The sequence below is a fragment of the Rhizophagus irregularis genome, chromosome 1, assembly GCF_026210795.1.
Source record: "Rhizophagus irregularis chromosome 1, complete sequence".
Classification (NCBI taxonomy): domain Eukaryota; kingdom Fungi; phylum Glomeromycota; class Glomeromycetes; order Glomerales; family Glomeraceae; genus Rhizophagus; species Rhizophagus irregularis.
In genome coordinates this window covers 6,077,008-6,099,073 of record NC_089429.1, presented here as the reverse complement: position 1 = coordinate 6,099,073, position 22,066 = coordinate 6,077,008, and the positions used below count along the sequence as shown (strand labels likewise).

The 22,066-nt window shown below is 28.8% G+C and overlaps 6 protein-coding genes across 6 annotated transcripts; 5 read left to right on the top strand and 1 right to left on the bottom strand.

Annotated features, from left to right (window-relative positions):
- Positions 1-1,495: 1,495 nt before the first annotated feature.
- On the top strand, positions 1,496-2,446 carry OCT59_001278 (uncharacterized protein; the record flags this gene model as incomplete). Its single annotated transcript, XM_066139445.1, has 1 exon — positions 1,496-2,446. The coding sequence occupies one exon, from the start codon at positions 1,496-1,498 to the stop codon at positions 2,444-2,446; it is 951 nt and encodes a 316-aa protein (XP_065988847.1).
- Positions 2,447-6,222: 3,776 nt separating this feature from the next.
- OCT59_001277 (uncharacterized protein) lies at positions 6,223-6,435 on the top strand (the record flags this gene model as incomplete). Its single annotated transcript, XM_066139444.1, has 1 exon — positions 6,223-6,435. One exon carries the CDS (start codon positions 6,223-6,225, stop codon positions 6,433-6,435), a length of 213 nt encoding a protein of 70 aa, XP_065988846.1.
- Positions 6,436-9,570: 3,135 nt separating this feature from the next.
- Positions 9,571-10,104, top strand: OCT59_001276 (uncharacterized protein; the record flags this gene model as incomplete). Its single annotated transcript, XM_066139443.1, has 2 exons — positions 9,571-9,809; positions 9,882-10,104. 2 exons carry the CDS (start codon positions 9,571-9,573, stop codon positions 10,102-10,104), a joined length of 462 nt encoding a protein of 153 aa, XP_065988845.1.
- A 1,139-nt stretch (positions 10,105-11,243) lies between these two features.
- On the top strand, positions 11,244-11,651 carry OCT59_001275 (uncharacterized protein; the record flags this gene model as incomplete). Its single annotated transcript, XM_066139441.1, has 1 exon — positions 11,244-11,651. The coding sequence occupies one exon, from the start codon at positions 11,244-11,246 to the stop codon at positions 11,649-11,651; it is 408 nt and encodes a 135-aa protein (XP_065988844.1).
- Positions 11,652-13,917: 2,266 nt separating this feature from the next.
- On the bottom strand, positions 13,918-15,714 carry OCT59_001274 (uncharacterized protein; the record flags this gene model as incomplete). The annotated part of the gene is made up of 5 exons (XM_025332243.2): positions 13,918-14,420; positions 14,496-14,693; positions 14,776-14,839; positions 14,918-14,959; positions 15,031-15,714. The coding sequence occupies 5 exons, from the start codon at positions 15,712-15,714 to the stop codon at positions 13,918-13,920; spliced, it is 1,491 nt and encodes a 496-aa protein (XP_025174950.1).
- A 1,161-nt stretch (positions 15,715-16,875) lies between these two features.
- Positions 16,876-18,977, top strand: OCT59_001273 (uncharacterized protein; the record flags this gene model as incomplete). Its single annotated transcript, XM_066139440.1, has 9 exons — positions 16,876-17,068; positions 17,158-17,217; positions 17,297-17,542; positions 17,630-17,763; positions 17,827-17,941; positions 18,023-18,116; positions 18,211-18,220; positions 18,294-18,363; positions 18,442-18,977. 9 exons carry the CDS (start codon positions 16,876-16,878, stop codon positions 18,975-18,977), a joined length of 1,458 nt encoding a protein of 485 aa, XP_065988843.1.
- Between the last annotated feature and the right edge of the window lie 3,089 nt (positions 18,978-22,066).

Sequence of the window (22,066 nt, the reverse complement as noted above, 5' to 3'; positions counted from 1 at the left end):
GTTATCGCAGCTGTACTATATCATCTTGTTGTTGTAAAACAAATGAATAAACAAAGATTTGTTTTGTTGTATATTTGGCTAATCTTACGGGGCCAGCACTTGATTCGGAACAAGAATTCCGTGAATCAAAGTAGTTGTAAACAACTACTAAGTCTACTGCTGTCAAAAGCACTTTCCATAGATTGTTTATTTTATTATCATTATTATCATTCAAAAATAAAAATAGACAAGTTCTCATATTTTTTTTAGCTTGAATCTTTTATTTCGATATACCATCTTTAATAGTAGAAATTATACAAAATAACCGTAAGCTGCGATACAAAAAATAAATATTTTAAAGTAGTGTTATTTTTAACTGAAACCTCATATACTTTATACATCAAAATAAGAAACAATGATCGTTATCTGATATCGGTGATATCGGATATTACACATTAATGATATGTAATCGAAAATATTGATGGTGTTTAAATAAAATTTTCATTAATCCAATTTATATGTAGTAATAAAATTTATTTATATATTAACGCCATATATTAAACAGAGATCATTTTTATGCACAAATTTAAGCTTATTGATTTTGATTTTCAACAAATTAAAATTAGATGATACACGATCGAATTGTGCGCACGCCACAATCGCCACATTATTATTATTATTTTTATAATTCCGAATGTACATTTTATAATTGAAAAAAATATGAAATTTCTGAAAGTGAATGTTATTAAACCTTCTATTCTTATTTAATCACCAAGGATAAGAATATTTATTATATATATATATATAGTTAACAAAGTAAAAATTTGATTTTGACCAGTAAAATTGTACGATAACGCATTATCATATATTGATTTCATAAAGATATCATTTTATGTTATATAATAAAATTTAATGTAGAAGAAAAATCACTCGTTTTTTTTGAAACAAATTACGAATTGAATACGCGAGCCCCTACTCTTTAAATAAATCATTATACGTAAAAGCCTTGGCAAAAAATTGCTGATTTTTTTTTATATAAGGATGGATTTTTACCCTTCATTTTTATCATTATTAAATTTTGTTATCAATCTTTTTTTTTTCCCCCCTAAAACAAAATAAAATGGCTATTAAATACAATAGTGATATTCTTTTTTTAATACTTGAAGAACTTCAAGATGATCCAAAAACTTTATTTTCGTGTTTAATGATCAATAAACTTTGGTGTGAAATCGCAGTTCATATTTTATGGAAAAACCCTTGGCAGTACAATATTACTTATAGTAATAAAAATTCTTTATTCAACATTATTTGTTTCTATTTACCTCAAGATATTAAAATATTATTACCAAGTCACTTACTTTTTTCATACCAACAACTTTCATTTAATTATCTATCTTTCTGCAATTGCATTAATATAGAAATTATAAAAAAAATAATTTCTATGATTAAACCTTCTTTGCAACGAAAAATTTGCAGTTTCTTAATAAGACAATGTACAAATTTGAAGTATTTAAATATGATATCAATTGATCATCAAATGCTTTCATTTTATCTTCCAGAAACTAAGGCTCTTCTTGAATCACTTTGTGAATTAACGTGCGATACATCTACTAATCCTTCATACTTTTGTGGATTAGCATATAACTGTCAAAATATACAGAGGTTGATCATTATTAATAAAACTCATAACGTAAATGATGGAGTAGTTGAATTAATTAAAGTTCAGAAAATTTTAAGATATTTTAAATGGACAGATGATTTTAAAACCGAACATAATATTACGAATGACCCTTATACCAAGATAATACTCGCTTTAGAGAAAAAGTCAGATATGATAAATCATTTAATATTATACTTCCAATTACTTTATCATGAAGAACATATGTTATTCAGAATACTACCAAAATTTCACAAGTTGAAAACGTTAATACTCAATAAGTATTGCTCAAAGAATGAAACATTACTGCCGATATATTATAATCTAGAAATACTTCATATAGATTATATAAATATGAATGCGGTAATTAATATAATCACTAATAGTGGTGGATATATTAAGGAAATATTGCCAAATTATAATAGTTATTATGATGATGATTATCATTATGAAAACTACACCAAAGATACTCTTTTATTAATCAGCAGTATCTATGAAAATTGCCCTATAATTGAAGTATTAATGTTGGTGTTCCCATCATCACTGGAACATTTTGTTGAATTTGAAATATTACTAAGAAATTGTCAAAACTTGAAGAAGTTAAATTTAATTATTGATGATAATTGTGGGAATTATGAGCAAGGGGCAGAAAATATCAAAGAATTATTAAGAATATTAAATAGATCAGCACCAACTGGTCTAAAAAACATTAAGATTTTTAATGATTCTATACCTTATTTAAAAAGCTCAGAAATTTTGGAAAAATCAAGTAATATATATCTTGGTGAACTTACAGATTTTTATTGTTAAATGTTATTATATAATAGGTATTGTTTGTAGTATCTAGGGTGGGTTATATAAAATTAGCACGTTAATTTAATTAGACTTTTTATATAAAAACTGTTAAAATTAGTTGGGTGGGTGGCATGCGTAATAATACAGTTATTGGATGGCTACGGTGACCAATATTTTTACCTATCCAATAACTATATTATACAATATGGTACTAATATGTAATGCAATGTTCTTAATAATCACAAACACATGACTTCGATAAGGATTATTTACTAGACACAAATACATTATTCGTTAAACTTTTCGTCTCTTCGAATTTTACAAATTAAGAATATAAGAACAATCTATGTTTAAAAACAAATTTTTTTTAAGAGAATAAGTTATTTTTTATTATATATAAGATAAATTAAATAAAGAAAATTAGGACATTAAGAAAAAAATAAAAATTAAATATCTGCTTTATTTTTAATGCAAAAGCAAAACATGATAAAATAATTTAAATGGAATTTGAATGTGATTGTTTTTTATTCTTCAAATCATTACGAGATGAGACATGAAGAACCGAAAACTCACGCTTATATAAATTTGATGAACGTCATATAATTCATTTTATCATAAAAGAAAATTAAAAATATGATAAGTTCTTTTCTATTTTCTATCTTACTCCTCTAAGGCAATAATGTAGTGGCTACTGATCGATATTTCAAACCACATTTCGCCGAAAGCCATTTCGCCGAAAAATAATCTCTGGCCTGAGTTATTTATAACTCTGCATAATATTGGCCCTATTTTTCGGCGAAACGTCCTTTCGGCGAAATGTACCGTAACCAACATTAAGCTGTGATTGTTCTATAAATTCATCTTTATTTCCGCTAGTCCAATTTTTTAAATTTATCCTTAAATCTCTTCTTCCATATAAACTTTCTTTCATATGCATTGTCTGATTCAGTAGTTGAATCAATAGTAGAAATTGTTAATACGTAGGAAAAAGTTAAAACGAACGGGTTGGGGTTGGGTTGGTTGGAGTGGAGTATAAAAATACACACATTTGTAATAGAGTTATACTTAGCCTAAATAAACCGTTACAACTTTTTATGTATGCAGGGAAAAAAAAAATAGTACTAGACTAAATATAGCAATTTATAAAGATAAAATGCTTGTTAAAAAATTATCTGATATTGTTCAATCAATTTGATAAGTTAGTCTCATAAAGGTTATATTTAATAAATCTAATTTTGATTGCATAGATGCTCAAACGCTATGGAAAGCCGCTATGGTCAAAAGTGCGCAGTAATATACAGCGAATACATGTTAAAGTTTGTAGCGTGTATATGTTGTTTTTTTACGGCGGGATACCCCTGAAATTAACAGGATATAGGGCAACCTGCTGTATAAACTAACGGGTACCTGCTATAACTAGCGACAGGTATCTGCTATAACAAACGGCAGGCGCTTGCTACAAAATGGCCCACAAAATCAATGTATTAAGAAGTGTGATTTTTATAATAAAAATATTTTTTTTTTGCTAACATTATGACAAACTTTAGAAATTTTAGAAATTTTCTAATGAAATTTTATTAGCCTACCCTATAAAAAAGTTTGTGCTAAATTTGTGCCAATTGGGTTAATCATACGATATTTGTTTAGAATTTGTTCGAATTTTATATTATTTTTTAGTACAAATTTCGAATAAATGTTGTATGATTAGCCCGTTTGGCACAAATTTAGTACAAACCTTTTTTCTAGGGCTATAAATCTGGTTATAAACGTCACAGCTTTCTAATATTTGGATTTTATGAATAAAAAAATTAAAGAAACTGCTCTATAAATTAACTGGTACCTGCAACAAAAAATAGCAGGTACCTGTCATAAGTTACAGCGGGTACTCGTTAATTTATACAGTGAGTCACTCCCTAAAAATTAATATAATGCAAGGGTAACCTGCTGTAAGTTATAGCGGGTACACGCCTTAAATTATAATGAGTACATGCTATATTAGTGACGGTCTTTTGACCAGTACGGCTTGCCATAAAACGCCACTCATTATATTGTTTATGGAAAGCCATAGCATACAGCGTATACCGTTACGCGTATACGTTATTTTTTACGGCAGGTCCCTGTTCTGTCAGGTTAACATGCAATTTCAGGGTAACATGTCGCAAAAAATAACGTTAAATACGCTATATTTCATAGCGTTGTATACGTTATATGTTATGAAGGGTACTCGTCATAAGAAACGGAAGGTACCCGCTGTTAATTACAGCAGGTATTCGCTAATACCTCTGTTATGGAAAAACAAGTCCACTAATAATTCATTGCGGCGGATTTATGAAATTTGGCAAAAACCCTGCTACGCACTTGGGAATTAAAATTGAATTACAGAAACATTAAGCTCTTTTCCTAAAAAATGTCAAATAATGACGCGCCTTTAACACTGGAAAAATTGGTTAGACGCAAGATTCGGGGGTACAAAAAAATTTTTTAGAGCTCATTTTGGCTGTTCATTAATAAATTTGAGACTTAAATAACTAAAACACTGTCAAATATTTATTTAATTTGACATGACGCACAAATTTTGGGGTATTTCATAAATCCGCCATAATATAAAATTAATCCGAATTTTCAAATATGGAAAGAAATTTAAAGATTCGGCCAAAATTAATTATAATATACCCCAAAAAAAAGATCAGGAGACCGCTGAAAAAGTATCGGGTACCTGCCGTTTACTTTGGCAGATACCTGTTGTTTACTATAGCAGATACCTACTATAAGAAGCGGCGGGTCAATCCTGTAATTAACGGGTAAAATAAGTACTGCATTTTCCAAAATTACTTAATATTTATTGGGAATTTTTTCCTATTAATATTCAATATAAATTAAAATCTTAATGAAAGGCATATTATTTAGTAAATATTTTCTTTGAAGATATTTTCGTATATTTGAATATAAATAAATTGATTTTTATCGTATTGTCTATTTAATTTATATCTATTTAATTCATTAAACAAAGCTAATAACAGGGCTCTTATAGTGCGTTTATTAGTTGTACGGTAAGTATTATTCATACTTGCAATTGTGATTATAAATAGGCATGTGATCATCCGCAAATCCATCACCATTGATTGGTCGAGCAAAAAAATAGTAAAGACTGCATAGTACTATTTTAAAATTGTTATATTTGAAACGTCAACGGGAGAATATTAAAAACGAACAATGCAATGCTTAGAAAAGAAGATAATGGTAAAGGTTAAAATTAAATTACGTAAAGGTAAAAAAATGAAACCCATTATTAAGAATGAACAATGCAATGCTCAGAAAAGAAAATAATGGCGAAGGTTAAAAATTAACTACATAAAAGATAAAAAAAAAATAAAAACATCACCGGGAGAATATTAATGCTTAGAAAAGGAAGATAATGGCAAAGGTTAAAAATAAACTACAAAAGATAAAAAAGATAAGTAATAATAATATTAACGGGAGAATAATATTAAAAATGAACAATGCAATGCGTAGGAAAGAGATAACGGTGAAAAATAAATTACTTAAGATAGTTAGACATTAAAAATGAGTTATGCAATATGTAGGAAAGGAGATAATGGCGAAAAATAAATTAATCTATGCTTTAATCATATGACTTGAACGTCTAAAATTTGTTTTATAAATACGCTTTGATTTCGCCCTTGTAATAAAAAAAGGTTCAAGAACAAAAACAAATCACACTTATATCAAATAAATCAAAAAAAAATCAAACAAATCAATTCTCGAAAAGCTTAAAAACAAATCTAATCAAAATGAACCTATCAACTTCCACTGTTAGACCTGTTGTTATTATTGCTTTTAATGCAGTAGTAGTAATCGATATTGTAGTATTGGCAGTATATATAGTTGAGGTAGTAGAAGTTGCATCAGATGCTTCTCTACTTAAAAATAAGTCAAACTTATTATTACCCAACGTATTCTACGAATTGAATTCGCTTTATCTAAATCTTAATATTCACATATGAAGATTAATATTGGTGCTATTAATAATTAAAAACCTATTATATCTACTATATATATATATTCTATTTGGTGGAATTTTATTATTACTATTATTACTATTATTACTATTATTTGTAACGGAGTTGTATAAATTAGGAAGGATTAAAAACGGATTATTTTTTTTTTATGACTTACTTATACTTACAGGATACTATATTAACGTTAATCTAACGTAGTTCTAATTAGTTTTCTTTGAATGTTTATTTTTTTTCGTTTTAAAAAAATATTGAATTAATTTCACGATTAGTTATTGCGTCTAACGAATTACAACACTTTCCGCACTTTACAATGTTCTTTTTCGCTTACTGTAATAAATTAAATATGATTGTAGTCATATATAAATAATAAATATCCTTAAATAAAATTTTTTTGATATAAATACTAGTAATATTGGGCGTCCTGTTTTAATAAACGTCGAATAAATTTTCGAAGTTTAAAATATATAACGCGCGATTAAAATATCTTTGATCATATGTATTAAAGCATTGCTACAAGAGGTTTGCAATAAACATAAGACACTGATGCGGAATTCAGAATTTCCGTAAGGATAATACGAAATTATAGTCGTAATGTGTGGTCGGGAAAAAATACATGACTCTTATGGAGTATATCATCTGATTTTATTAGCAGTCAACTTTTTTCGTCTTAAAATTAAAATTTTTTGTTTTTTTTTGCTTTATCAGGTTCAATTAATATATATATATATATATACGTACATGTATAAAGTTTTTATTTTGGATCTATTATAATTTTACACGTTCAATTCTTAATGATTTATAAATTATAAGATATAAAACATATACAGTATTTTCGAAAAAATACCTTCGAATTTATTACAATAAAATTTAACATCGTAATTTAAGCTTTTTTTTGTCTGTAATGAATTCAGTGTTGGAAATTTGTTCAATTGGACATTTGGACATCCAATTGGATATTCAATTGGACATACAGTATGTCCAATTGTCCAATTATTTTTTATATTATATGATTTGAACAATATGGACATTGTCCAATTGGATTTGGATATATGTCCAATTGTCCAATTGGATGCCCAATATCCAATTAAATCAATTGGACATTGTCCAAATCCAAGGTAATGATACTGTAATTGTTTCTTAAATAGAATACATAGAGGCTACATATAATTATATTTATCTTAGACTTTTTATTTTAAATCGATAATAAATATAATAAATATAATAAAATTAAACTGAAATTTGTTTAATTCTTGTATGAATTCGTAAGAAAAAAAAAATATGGGTCACGAGATATTTCACATTTCCTCATTCGCCAGATTGTTTTTATTCAAAACTTAGATTTAAATTATGACGTAATTAGGGATGGAAATCGGTTCGTCGGTGAGCTATATTTAAGACACAAGTAGAGCATGTGATTATGATCAATCAGAAAAATTTTGATTGGCCTTCAAATGATAGTTGGTGTGTAATCGTCAGATGACTCAATTTGAGTCAGTTCTTGAAGTAGTCCGGTTGAAGTTCAGAACGGTTTTTATGATTAAAAGTAGTTTTAAGCCCAAGAGATCCAGAATCTTTTAAATTTAAGATCGGTTCTAGAATCGACTCGAGTCGACTCATTTTGAACCGATTCCATCCCTAGACGTAATCTAGGTTTTGCTATACGTAAAAGAGTCCCTATAGTCGAAAAAATATTTGAGAATTAATAATAGTTAATTCTTAAAATTTTGAAAAATAAAAACGATTCTAAGATAAAAAATCAATGATTTGTGAGATGATGAAAATAAATGTACGATTTAAAATATAGCCATCGTAAAGTAAATTAAACCGTACCAAAATACATTAATTTATCAGAGCGAGGTTTTATTTTTTAAAAAACTTCTCCGTCCTTGTATAATATTTATATATGTTCATTTAATATCTCTGAATTATATTCTGTTATTTATATATACTTACATTTTTTTTAAAAAAAACTCAAATATACTGTAACTACATTGTTATTGATATATCAGATATATATATGAATAAATTAATGTGGATAAACTATTAAGTAAAAAAATCCATATATAATTATTCACTCATCCGAAAATTAAATAATTCAACGATTTTATTAATCTGTGAAAATCAAAGTCGTGAAACTCTCAGTAATTATTGTATAATTTAAAATGTTTATACATTTCAAATTCATATTTAAGAAAGTCATCACCATTAAATTATTGTCCGAAGCGGAGCGGAGGACTTTTACATTCTACGCAAAAGCATGCAATGTTCGTCTGCCCACACGTATATACGCGTGACCATATATAACAATGCATATACTTTATTTAAGCTTTACTTAGACTTTATTAAATTTTAGTTTAACCTTCTTAAGATGTATATAATAAATTTAGTTGTTTTTAAATTATTTCTTCATGTAATATAAGATTCATTAATAATAAACGAAAAAATATAATAAATGAAAAAATATAACTTATATCTTGTGAAATCTTAAAATAATAAATAAAAATATAAAATGGATAGCCAGCCTGTATTTATCATTAGAAAACGCAAAATTGTAGGGTCCGTGCTACTTTTTAAGCCATTTTCGTTTGAAAGACTTCAACGCATTAAAAAATGTAAGAGGTTGCAAAAAGAGATTGTCTGAAAAAAAGCGATTGATTTCAATGATTAAATATTAACGAAATTTTATTTATTATTACAAATAGTCTAAAATTACATATTATTTAATTTCGGTATTTAATTTATAATTATGTTAAATTATTTTATTAAACTATTTAGGCCGGGCAAAAAAAATTTTTAGATTCTCGTGACATAAAATTTAAAAATGACCCGGTCGGCATTTTTTTTTATTTATGTAAAATTTTTTCATATGTAAAATTTTTTTTACGCACGTTGGCCAAAACTTAAAATCACGTGATAAAATTTTTTATAAAAAAAAAATTTCCATTTTTCGAAAAACTGACCCGTCGAGGCGACGCTTTCTAACTCAACTCGCCGTCTCGTTAACCCATTAACTTCACCTGCAATCACTAGTATCCCTTACAGACACCCTAAAATTGTAGATAAACTATACCACCGACCTAAAAAAAAAATGGTCATCTTCATGGTCCACTCTAGACAACGATGTTATCTATGGAAAGGGTTAACGAAGTTAACTGTATTTCGGTAACTTACCGTGAACATTTTATACCTCATATCAGTACCGAAGATCAATTACATCAAAATATTCCCTGGAGTTGTACTCCTATTCTAAAACCCTGTAAAGGTTGTCCGTTGCATATACCCTACTACCGCGATCAAAGACCTTTGTGCGTCACAGTTACGGCAACTCATCAACTTTACAAGATCGATATACATGGAAAGTCATTCAAACCCAAAATCAACACTTCAACTCTGCCTAAACATTGTGTCTTTTCATAACGTTCACTATTTAGTTTGAGGGCTAATGCCTTCAACATTTTTACAATTAATTCTAATTCCAATCGACCAGCAGTAGCGCATACTACTGATCCTATTATATCATTAGCGGATGAAACTCCAGCTTTAAGTTCTCAAAGTGTTCAATCTCAAGATATCAATCGATTTTTGATAGGGGATCCCATCACCATTACTAAACTCGTTACTTTATCAGAGATTTTTCCGGTTTTCAGGAATTAACTTTTATACAGATGGTGCTTTTCGCCCGCCTGGTTCAGGGAATCCCAACCCGTCTTATGGTAATACTACCACCACTAACATGGGCTTTGGTTGGGTCCATAAAAATGATACAAACTCCGATTTGAAAATTTCTTTCTTCGGAGGAACTTCTTTATCACCATCATCATCTTCGAAAGCTGAAGCTTATGCAATTTTAATGGTGGTTCCACCCGATTCTGTTGTTAAGATTTATACGGACTCAATGAACTGTGTCCACACTTTTCAACGCGTTGATGATCCTCTTGTATCGATGCGGAAAATTCTCAAAATCCCTAATCACGACGTTTGGCGTTTAATCAAAAATTTAACTGGAAAAAAGAATCTTACTTGTCTTCTTTTTAAAGTTAAGGCGCACTCGGGCGATTTATACAACGATTTAGCTGATTTGGAAGCTGGCAAGGGCCTGGACCGCTGGACGCGTCCCCGATCACCATTAACCCTCAATTCATTCCTGATGGGGCTATGATACCCATGTGGGATTGTATCGGTCCTATCGACCGCGACATACGAAAATTTTGTCAAAATATAACGGACGCTATCACTTTTGATTTGTTTACTTCAAATAACAAACTATAATCTATTTTTGAACATCATCCTGTCCAAGATATTAGTTGGACACTTGGACCTATACAAAGACTTGGCAACATTACAACTATACACCAGATGTCTGTAGTTCGGACAAATCCAAAAAACAATCTTTTAAAATCAAAAGTCTTAATCATTTTTTACCGTGTGGCGATGTTTTATCGGCCCACTATCCATCACTTTATTCTCGCAATTTGTTACCTATCAAGTGTCCCTTGTGCGGGCAAACGGATGGTGACAATCAACATCTCGGCTTCTGTCCGGAACTAGTTCAACCATTAACTAATGTCCTTAAGGACGCGAAAGAACTTATCTACAAACGTCTTACGACTGAATTAAACCACCTTTTTTACTAATTCGACTTTACCCGAGATCTAGAAAATTCTTTATTATTTTCACTAGTGGCTGACGATACTCATCCTGTTTACTTGATCATCCACAGTGTGGTTCCTCAATCTCTTATCGATTTAATTCACTCTCATACTCACAAATCTTCACATACTTCCTCTATTGTTATGGATGTTATGAAGTTGATACATTTGAATTTTTCTACTCACGTTTGGAGACGACACACAGAATCCATGGTTACATGGGAAAAGCGTACCGGTATTTACGCAAAGAAAATTAAACTACGACGTGCTAAACGTCGGGCGAACAACAAACGAACGAAAAGAACCGTTCGTGCGCAAACTACTTTACCTTCTCTCCATCGGACTAATACGCCACCTTTCTGTTTTGGCGTTCGAAATCAACAGGACCGATACGATGATCGCTACCGTATCACTTATCTACAACCCCAGAGGCCAAATGATCATTTTGTTCCTCGATGGATATCCTCACTACATCTAATTATTTACATGCGGGTGGTTGGACTTCATTTATTCAGGACTGTGATAACAGACAGTCTTTTTTTATTCTATTAGTCCATATCTAGGTTATTTTAATTTTTTTTCTAAATTTTTTAATTTTCATTCGTATGTACTTTCTTTTAATTCTTTTCTTTTTTTTTTCGGCGTCTAATGTTCGTAGATCTGGCCTTGCCTAGGATTCATTTTGAATAAGAGGCGTGGCGATTCCTTTTGCTCTGGGGGATTGGACATACTTGCATTAGCTTTGTTATAGTTTCGTCTTACTTGTAATTCGTTCTGTTTGTAGTTCCTGATCACTGTCTATATAATAGAAATAAAATTAAAATAAAAAATGACCCGGCCGGGTCACGAGAATCTAAATTTTTTTTTTTGCCCGGCCTTATCAATAAAAAACTTTAACAATTGAGTTTGACAATAAGGATAATGTTTATAAATCGTTGCAAAATATAACACTAATAAGATTTTACTTTGGAAAAGCAGCGTGACGCCCGCTTCGGACGTCTAACGGTCATCGTTACCTAGTTATACTACGATAATATAAAATTATATAATATGAAAATTTAAAATTAATACGTACATAGAGTTTTAATTCGTGATCAGTAAGTAAACTGTAAAAAAATCGTACTGTATATCATCACTAGCTAATTTTTCCCTAACAACATCTAATATTCTGTCCTTAATTAAACAGAGAATAGCTACTATAATCAGTAAATATTTATTATTATCAAAAATTTTTTTTATTATCCTTTAATACTTCCTCTTATAGATTTTTCCAGAGAAATGGAAATCTTATTTGCTTCACCGAAGACAAATATCGTAAAGTCCCTATGTGCTTTGCTCAGAATATCAAATGACAATAAGAAAAAACAAAATCAAGATGGGACTTTGACCGGCGGCATGACTGGTATCTATTCCCTGCCTTATACTGTGAGATTTTAAGCACGTTTGTCATCGAATTTAGCAGGCAGAGTTTACATGAAAGTCCGAGGATTGTCTGGCATTGTAAGAGCAAGAGGGTTAAATGGACGTATGTTGGTTTGTTCATACTGTTCATAGTATAGAACGTCATCGTGTAATTCTAGGCCGCGTCATGAAATTTATTTTTAACATGTATTACAATATTAAAATAAGAATATATATATTTATTTTTGATTTTTTGGATCATGAAATTATATGAGTAATTTACAGAACGTCTTTTTTTTCTTATAATTTTAAAGGTAGAGTGTATCACGTCATAATTTACTATGGTAAGCATATATGTACATCATATGATCTCATAATTTGATAAAATATATCACGTGATATTATTTAACCAGGTATAGTTGATTCATAATACTCATACCATCAGTAGAATTCACTTTAATCTTGTTATATCGAATTAATCTAAAAATTGCACGTCAACAAAATATATTGTAAAAAATAATTAATAAACTATCAATTGTAGCTGGAATAAATTCATTGTGTTCGACTAAAGATGTAATAAAATATGATCTTTGAAGTGGAAAATTTTTATTTATTTAATTATTTATTATCGTCCAGCCCAATAGGATCAGATTTTCATAGACCGCTATTTTTATTAGACATAGCAATAATACATGATTGATATAATAAAGTTAATAAAGTGGAGAAAAATTTAGTGTAAATGAAATTTTTTATAGGAAAAGTTTAAATAAAGCTTATAAAGTGGATTAAAAATAGCATAAAAATGAAATTTATAGAAAACTTATTTATGATATAAATATTAAATATTAAATGCACGATCAAAAACCGTCAGAACGATAACATTTTTGGATGTGGGTTATATTGCCTTTCATTGGTGAAATTAGCCACTACGTGACCCATTTTAGCCAATCATTCGGTCCTGTGATATATCCAATAATATATATATTTGACCGATATTTTCATTATCATACAATATTGATATCAATAGTTTATTTGCGTACAATATTGAATATCGATGGTTTATTTGCGGCCGTACAATGTACGATGACGTTAATCAATATAAATACAACATCGTAAAATATCCATAAAATATTTTCTTGCAAAGACTAAACAAAACATGTAACCAAAAATAGACATTGATACGAACTTTATAGTAAATTCAAATTTCAAAGAACACTCTACATTTTTTATGTTTGTTACGCGAAAGAAAATTAAATAAATGTATATGGTAAAAAAAATTATCGTACTATTAAATAGAATTTAAAATTTTAAACCATACAAGCAACTAATTAAAGTATAATTTAAACATAATTATTAGATTAATTTACATAATAATTAACGTAAGCTTGTGAAAGTGAGATAAACAAATATGAATACCCTAGTGCTGTTGAATTGGAGGTGACGGCATTCCCGTTATAGAATGTGGTTGTAATTGTTGGGGTGCAAATTGTTGATATACGGGAGGATATACAGGAGGATATTGTTGAAGATATGAATGTTTATTACCATCAGGTGGAATTTCGACTCCGTTAAAAGCACCTTGACCATCTGGATTATTGGATTCTCTTTTAATTTTCTGATTACTCTTTATGCGCTTATAAATTAATGAACATGCTACAATTATTGTTAGAACAACTAGTACTGATGCAACTGATGTCCCAACGATTACCATTTTACCCATCGTATATTGTGAAGAAGGTAAAGCTGTTTCTGTAGGGGTATCTGGTGTTTTTGTTACTATGCTTATCGTTGATGATGGGCTTAGTTGTTTTGTTCCTGATAAGGGTTCTGAACTCCAGTCAATAATTGGTTTATTTAGGTAAAAATAATAAGTCGAATTATTATTTTTATTTTCAGCTTGCGGCAAATCCGTCTGTATTCCTAAGAAAAATAATAATAATAAATTAAATAAGATTACACCGACATGAATTATATCTTAAAAAAAAAACAACTTACCAAAAGCGAATATCAGAAGTGCTCCTTTTAATGAAGCAGAATGATAAGCAAGTTTTGGTGCGTTAGTACTATTGTATGGTGGTACCGACCATACTAAAGTAACAGTATCCAACATAACGAATGTTTCTTTAGCTGGTACATCATATGGTGTATCAGCATTAAAGTACAATCCTCCGTATACATAAATTTTACCATCAACTACAAAATGAGAGAATTTAATTAATATTTTATAATTTGAAAAAAAAAAGCAAGAGAAAGAAAAGATGAATAGATAATTTACATAGGACAGCTGAATGAGCAGCTCTAGGTCCTGGAATAGCATTAGTATCTGCAGTTGTAGCTTTCTAAAAAAAAAAGATTAGCAAAATTCCTTATATTAAAACTTTGTGGCGTTAATATTTTGATACAATGTTACAACTTACTTTTAAAGACCATTTATCAGCGACAATGTCATATTGATAAATCTATTATAATAATTATTCTAAATTATTAAATATATTTCCAAATACTTTATTATTAAACTTTATTTACATACCTCGGTCATTGGAGAAAAAGCATACTGTTGTGATCTACCTCCAATATAATAAATAATTCCATTAACTAATGTTGCCGTATATCCGGATAATGTACCGGGAGAATTAACTATGCTACCAACTTGCCAAATTAAGTTGACCGTGTCAAATATATCCAATTGATTGACATATATTAAAGCTGAACCGACCGGAGTATACGCTCGCCCGCCAAACAAATACATTTTTCCTTCATAACTAACAGAATTCCTTGCTACGCGTGTTGGTGGTGCCTTTCCTTGAATTACTGGTACACTTAATTCATTTGTCTTAGTATCAAACCTATAAAAATAATTCGTATTTTTTTCATCATAATGGTTACCTCCTATAATAAATATTGAATCTTGATTAATGCCTCCGACATCGGCAGCATGTCCGGAAATAATTGGAAATTTTACTTTCAAATCTACCCATGTTAAAAAATTTTCTTTAATATTAAGATCAAGATAAAAAATATCATTTTCGGGATTTGCTTCTGAATGTGTTTTACTAGGATCATCTCCTCCTATATAATATATTCTATCTTCAATAAGCACTGATACAACTCCCAATCTAGGTTCTGGTATAAATTTCTGTCCATATGCTATTATTATATTAAATAATTGACTTAATATAATAAGTATCATATAATAATTTAAATTTTTATACATTATTGATTTTGTGTTGATGAGCAAAAACGAAAAAAAAAATTGAAGGTGTAAAGGGTGTGGAAATTATTGTACTTTCAAGAATTTATTAGTTTAAATTTCTTTTCACATCATACACATGCACATGTAAATTTTGTGTCGCGCTCTTTTTTTCGTTTTACACAGTGATGATCATGGTTTCACAATAAACAATCACATCTTATTTTAGTATTCTCTATAGATAAATATTAAATAGTTAATTTGGAACTACAAAATGGGAATATCTAGACTCCTCAATGTTTGATATTCATAGTTTCAAAATTTATAAATACCATCATCTAAACAATATAAATAATGTACTTCCGAAAAAATAATACTAAATTATCAATTCATTCAGTTGGTGAATCGTGCTTTGAAGGGTATATATGAGAATTATTGGGAAGCTTTTTTAAGCGAGAAAATCTGCAGTAATAAAATTGTACAACGTAATGTATCCGCGCCCATAAAGGAATAAATGTTTTACATGATATATATTGTTGTTATAAAAAATCAAAAAGAAATGCGTATTCAGTATTGTTGCTACTAACCCCGCGTATCATCTATTAGAAAGTAATGATTTACGCATCTCTAGTAAAAAAAAAATGTATATATCAAAATTGAAATTGAATTATATTAATATTTAATAATGTTAAAAAAAATTCGCTTACATAGAATAGATTCTAATTAGGAGGATATTTATGATGATAAAATGTACAAATTAGAGTTCGCTTATATCCGAATACAAAATATTGGAGGAGGATTTTGATAATTGATAATCGAATTCAATATACTCACTGGTTCCTATTACAGTAGTACAGCAACGACAAGAAAATTTGCCATATGTGTCATTGAGATGAACGCCGGTGAGATGAAACGTCGATGAAACTCTTCAGGATTTTTTCTGAATAATATAACTTATTAAGATTATCTCCTATATAATTAATATTATTTAAAAAATTCATTTGATTAACCCGTATATTAATTAATATAATTGGATAGCTTTTTTTTGGTTTTATAATGATGACACTATGCATCTTATTGTAATATTACTTTTTATAGAAAAATAAATGTAATTTGTGGAACTTAATGCATATGAGATAAATTAACTACGTTTTCACGATAATTTTGCTCTTTAACTTATAAATCATGAATTTAGCAGAATTATTTCGTGGACATCGTCGTAGTGAGCCTACGACTCTCTTATTATTAAAACTTATGATGATGATCATACTTGTAGCTTGTTTAACAGGTTATCTCTCTATGGTAATAATTGATGTAGTCCAAGATGCTCCAATCGTCAAAACTTCTTTTGTTGATTCTAATGCTATTCCCCCTCCAAGTAATTAACGAATTTATTTTGACAATTTTTTTTTTTCGTTACATGAGTCAATTGAGTCATTATAATGATTGAATGGTAAAATTTTTTAGGCTTTATTTTTAAATCTAACTTTAATTTCACGATAACAACCTGTCATGAAGAATATTATCGTAAGTTCATTATACTTTTAATTAAATTTAATTATATTTACAATTTTTTTAAAAACACTCTTAATTTTTTTATTCTTAGAAATTAATGCTACACAACCTACTTCGGTAGATTGTAAGTCAGATATAACTCACCCTGATGAAAAATATGGGCCAGCCCAACTTTATTTTGGATTTTACCAACCATCACCAGATGTCTTCTTTTATAAATATGATAGTAAAGCAAGTGGGATGATGTATTTAAATATTGTACTTGTAATTAATGATGTTAATTACACTCCTGATCAACCGATTCAAGCGATGATTGACATAATAGCTTTCGATTCAGGTAAAGTTAAAGTAAAACCTCCGAAGTGAAGTCCGATGTCCTGGACCGTTAATTAAAATATTTGATAATATTTATAAATAAATTTAGATTATGATCCTCTTACTAACTATATTAAGGAAAAGAGATATTATGAATTAACTACTCCAGAAGCTATTAAATCAATTTCAAGTTTTGATAATTCAATTATCACGATGAACACGTATACTTTGGTTCTAAACCAGGTATAATTTATTACCATTTTAGCTATTATAAAATCAGAGATTTTAACGAACTCTTTTTTGTAGCTCTACCAATTTGTATATAATCGTAAAATTGAGGAGGTTATAAGACCAAATTGGATGAATGATTTTGGTTTTCCTCCTAGTTATGAAAATAAATCACATATTGAATCTACTTTATGTAAGTTTTTTATTGCTAAAATTTTTTTCTAAATTTTTAACTTTAATTTTAATTTTAATTTATTTTTTTTTTTTTTTTTAGTGGCAACTTTATTACCAATAAATTTGGGTAACAATTCGGTATTGTTTAGTGTACATCCTAAGGGTAATACCGTTCAGATAAACAAAGAAGTTAGGTGAGTATCATTGTTTGTATTTTGTATGATTTGTTTGTAAATCATTATTTACTAGTCACTAATTATATATTAATAATTTCTTCTTTTCGAAAAGAAATCGTACGGTGAGTAATTTATTGCTTTATTTATCAATATTTAAGTGTTCCATTAATTAAATTGAAATTCAATCACATATAGTACTTAGGTGGTGTAGGTTTAATAGGTGGTGCGTGGGGATTAGCAGCAGCAGTATACGCATTACTTTTTGGTAAGTTTAATTTTCTTATTTCATAAAAAAATTATAAATATGTATGCTATATATATATAAAACTTTATTTCTTGATAGGCGCGGACACGTTACGACCATGGGGAGTTGTACAATCATATTGCTGCGGATTTTCTCGATTAACACAAAAAAAGCTTGAAAAGACTTTACCAACTATTCCATTCTTTGATACAATAAATCCTGATATTAAAAATCATCCTTCAAAACATGCTCTTTCTTCAGCTGAACAAAATAAATTGATTTTAACAAGAATTGATAGTTTGGAATTATTTTTACAAGAATATGTTGTTGATGTACATTATTTAAATGGTATTCGGGATAAATTATCTAAAGAAAGAGCGACTTTGACTTCTACAACTGACGTCATGAATAATCTTAATAATCAAACGATACGAGATATGAGAGTAGGATTTGATAATTTAAATACAAATTCAATGTATACACCGATTTCTGCTACAGCTACGCAGCAACAACAAGAAGGTTTAATGATTACAGTTCCACCACAATCAAGTACAACTAGTATTTCTGATACAAATAATACTTTGTATAATAATAATCTAAGTCAACAAAATCCTTTATCTCAACAACAACAATAATTTATATAGGTTTTATAGCGAAAGTAACAGAATTTTAGCTGTAAAATGTTAACTTTTAGAAATTAATAATTGAATAAAATATTTGTTTGTTAATCATACATAACTTGACCAAAAAATGCATAAAGCCCATGTATAGTTGCATAACTGCTAATATATATATAATATTTAGCTCCCGAAATAGTCATCAAGCAATAGTCTCAGGTAGGATTATTGGTTGATGCTTATAATGCATAAAAACATTATTATCATTGGATGATAAATAATCCGGCGCTAGGCCAAAACCCTCTTAGGGTTGGTATGATTATTAAAACAATTAACCACTAACAGCTAAGGTTTATTAAATTAACCTCTTATACCTCTCAACCTTGACCACTTAGGTACCTCTGTTCATCCCTCATATCCTCAAAATTTCTTAACGTCATCTTTCATAACCACTAAGGTTACCATTAACTTTTCCGATTTTTCTCCTCACCTATTGAAGTTACCATTAAAATTTTCAACCTTCCTTGTTCTTTTATCGCTTCGTTCTCCTTTTGGGTAGGCTCATTTGACTTTTTTCTTTCGTATTTTGTATGCGGACAAAATACCGGATTCTCGGAAGCATGCACCATTAGGTCCCGCAGCTTTACCTGCAAGAGGTCTTGGTAGAGGTATAATTAATGAGCTAAAAATATATTTATTAGACAACTATGTATCCTGATTCCTGTCATAATCAGTTTATGGTCGTGGAGGACCATAAGTCCATAACTAACTAAAAATAAATATAAAGCTACGCCCCTAAAATATTCATAATTTCCGATCGTCGAATTCAAGTGACTTACTCGTAGACTGCAGTGATTAACATATGAATTGTTTCGTAACCTAATTGGAAAATTTTTAATTAAACTTCTTATTTTCTTACATGATATACTCTCTAAATTTCTAAATCCTTTTCCTTAACTGTTCTTAGAAATTCACGTTCAAAAAGGAATTAAAGTTTGGATATTAAAGTTCATCGAAATCATTTCCGCAGTAAATAAACCTTTCGTTATGAAAGGAGAAATATTGGGAATTGGTAAACAAGCGATGTACACATTATTTACTCATTTTCATTTTCACGAGAACGCCATTGATAATTTTCGTAATCGTTAGTAAGTGTATATATGTTAATTATATAGAACCGATATGTTTTATATATAACTTTCAGGAATAATAAAATTATAAAAAAATAAATGCTTTTTAAAAAAAAAATATTTTTTCGCGTTTTTTGAATTTCTGAATTATTCATGTTCCTTATTAAAGGGTAAATTAGTCTCTTAAGTAACATAAATTTTTTTATTTTGGTATGATTATTTCGGTATTGATTGCAGTACCCACTCTGGCACTCTCGTGATATATCCTAATTAATGCCCATTTTTTGGTGGATAAGCCTATATACAGTAATACAAATTACTTACGAACTTAAATAAAGTGTAAAGTGTTTGATATGATGCGATTAAAATTCCTAGTTGACAGCTGATGCGACTTTTGCATTCACGTGTGTTTGCTCGAAGCGAAAAACTGACTGCCCAATTTTTTGCCATCAATATTTTCCGCGTATAAATCTTTGATTTTTTCACTTTCAGACATTCGTTCCCAAATGTCTGATATGGCTTTTGCGTTCACGTGTTATAGAAGCTTAAAAGTTTCTTGGAATTGATATTATAGTTTCAGGAAGTCTTTTAGTTGTTGTCACGGCGCTTTTTTTTGCTTTTAGTTGGCATTGTACTATGATTTGTATTGAGAGAAAAAATAATAAGAAAGTGTTTATTCATTTATTGTAACTTTTCTGCCTAATATGCATTGGAATTTCTAATCCAAATGTAACATACCAGATTTTTTATTTTGTTAATAACCGGTAAAATTGTGTTACAAAAATAAAAAATTTATTTTACACATAGTTTACATAGTTTGATTAAAAAGGAATATTATTTTTGAAATATACATGTATATTATTCTTTTTACAGAAAAGAGATTGTTCTATTTTGCCAGTATATCTAAGATCTGCTAACTTTAAAATTATTGTTGTTTTCTTAAAATTATTCAAATTCCTTGAAAAATATATTATTCCTAAAAAAGGTTATCCGTTATGTAAAAAATTTAGATAGTTAGTTGTAAATCCTTATATTTTCGTTACTTGTGTTCATGTTTATTTTAGGAGACAAAACATGCCATAAGAATAAAAGAAGAGTATCACAATGTTAGCGTTATTTATTTTTTTGTTTTGGAATTTTATTTTGCTGAAAAAAAAAAATATATTTATTGAAAAAAAATATAGACTTCGAATGAATTAACAAGATTTCTAAATTTAAATTTTTTTTGGCGGTAACAATTTTTCTAAATGTAATGGGAAAGTGAACAATGTTCCTGCCATTAGTGCCATAGTCACACAACATTAAGTGTTGGTCTCCGTAAATAATTGTAAGTCCAAAAGTCAAGTAAATATAATGGTTGTAAATCAAAATTACCATCTTTTAGCTAACCACAATAGTGTAGTATTTACAGCCATAATATTACAACCGCTAAAAGGTTGTAATTCTATAATAATCGTTACTTATAACCAACCTTACACAACATTAATAATAAGTAGTACGTAATTTTGAGTCATACCACACTGTTTCTATATTATCGTACGGCTGAGTAAATATTTATAGTAAAAGTGTTGCGGGGAGTTCTCATGATAATTTTACTTCATATACTATAAACTCTCGATATAAGAATTATACAAAGACATAAAATAGAATATACTGTAATAATTTTTATTAGTAGAGAATAAGAAAAGGAATGAAAAGTGTGATATACAGTATATTTGTGATATTTTTAGTCCGCCATCACGATTGTCCAAAAAAATCAAAAAGCTTAAAATACGTTTTCTTGAAAACAATTCATTTTAAGAATTTTGACATTTATTTAGATATATTCTATGATTTAATTTTCTATTCTTTTCTTTTCTTTCTAAATTCGTTGACCAACCGGTCAGAAAAATAAGTTGCGATATCATTAACGCAAAATGAAAACATAAATTCACACCATTTACGTTCTCAATGACAAAACATAAAAATTAAAACTTT